The sequence below is a fragment of the Phyllopteryx taeniolatus genome, chromosome 11 (assembly GCF_024500385.1).
Source record: "Phyllopteryx taeniolatus isolate TA_2022b chromosome 11, UOR_Ptae_1.2, whole genome shotgun sequence".
In the NCBI taxonomy this organism is placed as follows: Eukaryota; Metazoa; Chordata; class Actinopteri; order Syngnathiformes; family Syngnathidae; genus Phyllopteryx; species Phyllopteryx taeniolatus.
The window spans coordinates 342,501-348,500 of record NC_084512.1 but is presented as its reverse complement, the minus strand read 5'-3'; the positions used below and the strand labels follow the sequence as shown (position 1 = coordinate 348,500).

General features: G+C 44.2%; 1 protein-coding gene across 10 annotated transcripts in view; it reads left to right on the top strand.

Moving 5' to 3' along the window:
* The first annotated feature begins 886 nt into the window (after window positions 1-886).
* vps8 (VPS8 subunit of CORVET complex) overlaps window positions 887-6,000 on the top strand; it is a 280,747-nt gene continuing 275,633 nt past the window's right edge. For 9 of the 10 annotated variants that reach the window (XM_061788861.1, XM_061788865.1, XM_061788864.1 and 6 more), the window contains exon 1: window positions 887-1,048. In XM_061788861.1, coding sequence (XP_061644845.1) covers window positions 977-1,048 — 72 coding nt within the window. In that variant the 5' untranslated portion in view covers window positions 887-976. The remainder of the gene's footprint in view (window positions 1,049-6,000) is intronic. The other variant, XM_061788866.1, reaches the window with a different exon arrangement.

The window sequence follows — 6,000 nt, the reverse complement described above, 5'->3', positions numbered from 1 at the left end:
CTAATAGTTGGGGGATCATAAAAACTGGGTTTTGATTTTGATTTGGATAATGCATTTAAATAATATGACTCACTCTCACTACTGGTGGTGTAGTGATACACTCGCCTGACTTTGGTGTGGGCTGCGTGGGTTCAGTTCCCACTCAGTGACGGTGTGAAGAATGTGAGTGAGAATAGTTGTCCGTGTCAATATGTGCCCTGCGACTGACTGCCGACCAGTTCAGGTTGTACTCCGCCTTTCGCCCGAAGTCAGCTAGGATAGGCTCCAGCTCCCCGCGACCATGAACAGCATAAGCGGTGTTGAGAATGGATGGATGGATAGTGGTTAAAACAGGCACAAACTAACATTAGTACGAAGACTCTGCACTACTTGCATATCTGTTGTTGACCAATACTGGCCACTCATGTGCTTGAGAAGTATCTGCATCATTTGCACAATTGACATTGTTTCAAGACTATTGCACTCCTAGTCACTTTAAACTGCATAATTTATTTTACACAATGGTCACTGCACAAAACTATGGTTCTAGTTGTCATTTCAAACTGCTCTAAATTGCTAGAAGACTGTATCATTTGCACCATTGTCAAACAAATGTATTATTGGCATTACCACATTACTGCTAACCTCTTATTGCTCAGTGATTATTATTATTTTTTTTAATGTCTCAAAAGTATTCACTGTCAATTGACTGTCTGTTGTCATACTACCGGAGACAAATTCCTTGTGTGTCTTTGACATACTTGGCAAAAAAAAGATGTTTCTAATTCTGATTCTGAAGAGGGTCTGAGTTCAAGATTATCTCCCTAACTACACTCCAGTCCGTATGGTGGCGGTAATGCACATAAATATAGGTTGCCAACCGCCATTCAAATCAAAAGAGAAGAAGGCAAATCAACGGAAAATGAAAACCATCCGGAAACGGTCTCTTTAGGCATGTCAGAGGATAGTGCCGAGACAGGTACAACATAAATTCAGTATGTCGGAATCTTTGGACGCTTGCAGTTTACTCTCTTCCTCCTCGCAACTCGATCAAATGGACGAGGAAGCGGTAAGACAGCCAATTGTTCGACATGAACTGTATTCAGAATGTGGCTGGGTTAAGGCTGTTTTCGCTTTAAAAAGGCGAAGGTTTTTATGGTTTTCTCTCAATTGCAATGGTCTTAGCATCATGCATGACACACACAAATTACACTTCAGTTTTAGGTAAGTGACTAAAATGAAGACAATGGTCTTGAACCTTGGAGGTGAAACATTACTCAAAAATGGAAAAACGTCAAATTTTAACTTCAGAGTTAAATATTATTTCAAATCCATGTATTGCTCAAACTCAAATACGATATTGAGAGAGATATTGTGATTGGGATATACCGGTCAGGATATAACATTTTGTCAATGTCACACAGAGCTAGTCTTTTCATGAAAATCCAAAATTTCAGTATTCTAACCCTTTTACAAACCCTAGTTCCAATGAGGTTAGGATGTTGTGTAAAATGTAAATAAAAATGGAATACAATGATTTTCAAATCCTTTTCAATCTATAGTCAATTGAAAACGCTACAAAGACAATATATTTAATGTTCAAACTGATAAATTCTATCGTTTTTTTTTAATGTTGTTGTTGCAAATATTGATTAATTTTGACTTGGATGTCTGTAACACGGTCCAAAAAAAGCTTGGACAAGGTCATGTTAACCACTGTGTTACATCTCCTTTCCTTTTAAAAACATTCAATAAGCGTTTGGGAACTGAGGACACGAATTGTTGAAGCTTTGTAGGTGGAATTCTTTATTGTTCTTGCTTGATATACAACTTCATTTGCTCAACAGTCTGTTGGCGTGTCTTGTTCTATACTAGACCACACATTTTCAATGAGACTGGACTCCTAGCAGGCTAGTCTAGTACTTCCACTCGGGCTTACACTTTACTACGAAGCCACACTGTTTTCACACCAATGTGGCTTGCCATTGTCTTGCTGAAATAAGCAGTGACGTCCCTGTAAAAGACGTTGCTTGGATGTCAGCATATGGTGCTCCAAAACCTGTATGTACTGCTCAGCATTAATGGTGCCTTCACAGATGTGCATGTTACCCATGCCATGGGCACTACCCACCAAACGCAACGTAGTACTCCGTTGACATTGACATTGACGGTCTGTAATCGTGACCGTCATATTTACAGCATTGAAGACCGTATTACGGCAGGCAAGGCGCAAATCTTCCGCCATTTAAATTTTATCGGTGCAATCTTTCTACACATTTCAATTCATTGTATGCTGTCAGGTTTTTACATAAATAAGTTTGCGGTATGTCGGTGTCACGGAGGGACATAGTACAGAGGGAGGACGGCAAGACTGAGATTGTAAAGAACGGGTTCAAGAATCTGTGGATTTGGCGCTGGCTGGAATTAAGTCGGAAATTAATACCTTCAGCACGGTGTATGGCTGGTGATCACATCTGCCTCACAGTTCTGGGGACCGGGGTTCAAATCCCGGCCCCGCCTGTACGGAGTTTGCATGTTCTCCCCGTGCCTGGGTGGCTTTTCTCCGGGCACTCCGGTTTCCTCCCACATCCCAAAAACATGCATAGTAGGTTGATTGAAGACTCTAAATTGCTCGTAGGTGTGAATGTGAGTGCAAATGTTGGTTTGTTTCTATGTGCCCTGCGATTGGCTGGTGACCGGTTCAGGGTGTACCCCGCCTCCCGTCCGAAGATAGCTGGGATAGGCTCCAGCACACCCGCGACCCTAGTGAGGAGAAGCGGAAAAGAAAATGGATGGATGAATGAATACCTTCACAATAGTATTAGAAAGATTAAAGAACCTGCGAAGGCATACTGCATCTTGTGTCATCAGAATGTGAAGTATGGAGGGAGAACGCGCTTCGTCGATCACGTCAACGGAAGAAGCACACACTGGTTAAAACGAAGCAGTCCAATTATAGATTACCAGATATTTTGCTATCAAATTTCTTTGAATTTGCTCCGTACTAACTAACGTAGTTAACGTTAGTTATTTAACTTATATTGTTAAAGAAGAGAACCATGTGGTGGAAGCTGAGACAGGACGAGTGTTGTGCAGCTTTTCGGGAAGAGGTGATACAGGCTCTCGGTGGACGGGAAGAGCTTCCAGAAGACTGGACCACTGCAGCCAAGGTGATCAGAGAAGCAGGCAGGAGAGTACTTGGTGTATCTTCTGGCAGGAAAGGAGAGAAGGAGACTTGGTGGTGGAACCTCACAGTACAGGAAATCATACAAGGAAAACGGTTAGCTAAGAAGAAGTGGGACACTGAGAGGACCGAGGAGAGGCGAAAGGAATACATTGAGATGCGACACAGGGCAAAGGTAGAGGTGGCAAAGGCAAAACAAGAGGCATATGATGACATGTATGGCAGGTTGGACACTAAAGAAGGAGAAAAGGATCTATACAGGCTGGCCAGACAGAGGGATAGAGATGGGAAGGATGTGCAGCAGGTTAGGGTGATTAAGGATAGAGATGGAAATATGTTGACTGGTGCCAGCAGTGTGCTAGGTAGATGGAAAGAATACTTCGAGGAGTTGATGAATGAGGAAAATGATAGAGAAGGGAGAGTAGAAGAGGCAAGTGTGGTGGACCAGGAAGTGGCAATGATTAGTAAGCGGGAAGTTAGAAAGGCATTAAAGAGAATGAAAAATGGAAAGGCAGTTGGTCCTGATGACATTCCTGTGGAGGTATGGAAGCATCTAGGAGAGGTGGCTGTGGAGTTTTTGACCAGCTTGTTCAATAGAATTCTAGTGCGTGAGAAGATGCCTGAGGAATGGAGGAAAAGTGTACTGGTGCCCATTTTTAAGAACAAAGGTGATGTGCAGAGCTGTGGCAACTATAGAGGAATAAAGTTGATGAACCACACAATGAAGTTATGGGAAAGAGTAGTGGAGGCTAGACTCAGGACAGAAGTGAGTATTTGCGAGCAACAGTATGGTTTCATGCCTAGAAAGAGTACCACAGATGCATTATTTGCCTTGAGGATGTTGATGGAAAAGTACAGAGAAGGTCAGAAGGAGCTACATTGTGTCTTTGTAGATCTAGAGAAAGCCTATGACAGAGTACCCAGAGAGGAACTGTGGTACTGCATGCGGAAGTCTGGAGTGGCAGAGAAGTATGTTAGAATAATACAGGACATGTACGAGGGCAGCAGAACAGCGGTGAGGTGTGCCGTCGGTGTGACAGAAGAATTTAAGGTGGACGTGGGACTGCATCAGGGATCAGCCCTGAGCCCCTTCCTTTTTGCAGTGGTGATGGATAGGCTGACAGATGAGGTTAGACTGGAATCCCCGTGGACCATGATGTTTGCAGATGACATTGTGATCTGCAGTGAAAGCAGGGAGCAGCTGGAGGAACAGTTAGAAAGATGGAGGCATGCACTGGAAAGAAGAGGAATGAAGATTAGCCGAAGTAAAACAGAATATATGTGCATGAATGAGAGGGGTGGTGGGGGAAGAATGAGGCTACAGGGAGAAGAGATGGCAAGGGTAGAGGACTTTAAATACTTGGGGTCAACCGTCCAGAGCAATGGTGAGTGTGGTCAGGAAGTGAAGAAACGGGTCCAAGCAGGTTGGAACGGGTGGAGGAAGGTGTCAGGTGTGTTATGTGACAGAAGAGTCTCTGCTAGGATGAAGGGCAAAGTTTATAAAACAGTGGTGAGGCCAGCCATGATGTATGGATTAGAGACAGTGGCACTGAAGAGAAAACAGGAAGCAGAGCTGGAGGTGGCGGAAATGAAGATGTTGAGGTTCGCTCTCAGAGTGACCAGGTTGGATAAAATGAGAAATGAGCTCATCAGAGGGACAGCCAAGGTTCGATGTTTTGGAGACAAAGTTAGAGAGAGCAGACTTCAATGGTTTGGACACGTCCAGAGGAGAGAGAGTGAGTATATTGGTAGAAGGATGATGAGGATGGAGCTGCCAGGCAAGAGAGCTAGAGGAAGACCAAAGAGAAGGTTGATGGATGTCGTGAGGGAAGACATGATGGCAGTTGGTGTTCGAGAGGAGGATGCAGGAGATAGGCTCTCATGGAAAAGGATGACGCGCTGTGGCGACCCCTAACGGGACAAGCCGAAAGGAAAAGAAGAAGAAGAAGATTTAACTTATATTGTTCATGTATGTGCGGCACGGTGAACGACTGGTTAGAGCGTCTGCCTCACAGTTCTGAGGACCAGGGTTCAATCCCCAACCCTGCCTGTGTGGAGTTTGCATGTTCTCCCCGTGCCTGCGTGGGTTTTCTCCGGGCACTCGGTTTCCTCCCACATTCCAAAAACATGCATGCTTGGTTAATTGACGACTCTAAATTGCCCGTAGGTGTGAATGTGAGTGTGAATGGTTGTTTGTATGTGCCCTGCAATTGGCTGGCAACCAGTTCAGGGTGTACCCCGCCTCCTGCCCGATGTTAGCTGGGATAGGCTCCAGCACGCCCGTGACCCTTGTGAGGATGGATGGATGGATGGACATGACTGCCTCACAACACAAGAACAGAATTTTATTCCAGTTAAAAAAAAAAAAATTTTTTTTTTTCTTTTGTTTTGGTTGTTTTGTTTGTTTGTTTGTTTTGGGGGGACAAACCCCCAAAACACTGGTGGTTTATCTCTGCTTAATCAAGATTTTTTTGGGGGGGTTAATTTCATTTTTTTTCTTCAAATAAGCAAATCATTGAGGGGGGGGCTTAAGAACATTTTAGGGCCCCCTAAAACAGGCCTAACAACACCAATCGCTTTCATACAGTCCATGAAGTTTGGCTCTTGCTCCTGTTGCCCTGTGCCACAGAATTACAGCCTCAGTGGGGTCATACTCCCTGATTGGATCGCTCATCTTCCCTATTTTAAATATGGAAACAGTGGCTCTGATTAGGGGCAACGCAGTGGACGACTGGGTCTGATTGGTCCATATCACATCGTCTGCTAGATGTCGTGCCCTTCAATGTCTCAGTACAGACTCGCCAATTATGTACTACTCGTGCACTCACTGTCGTTGT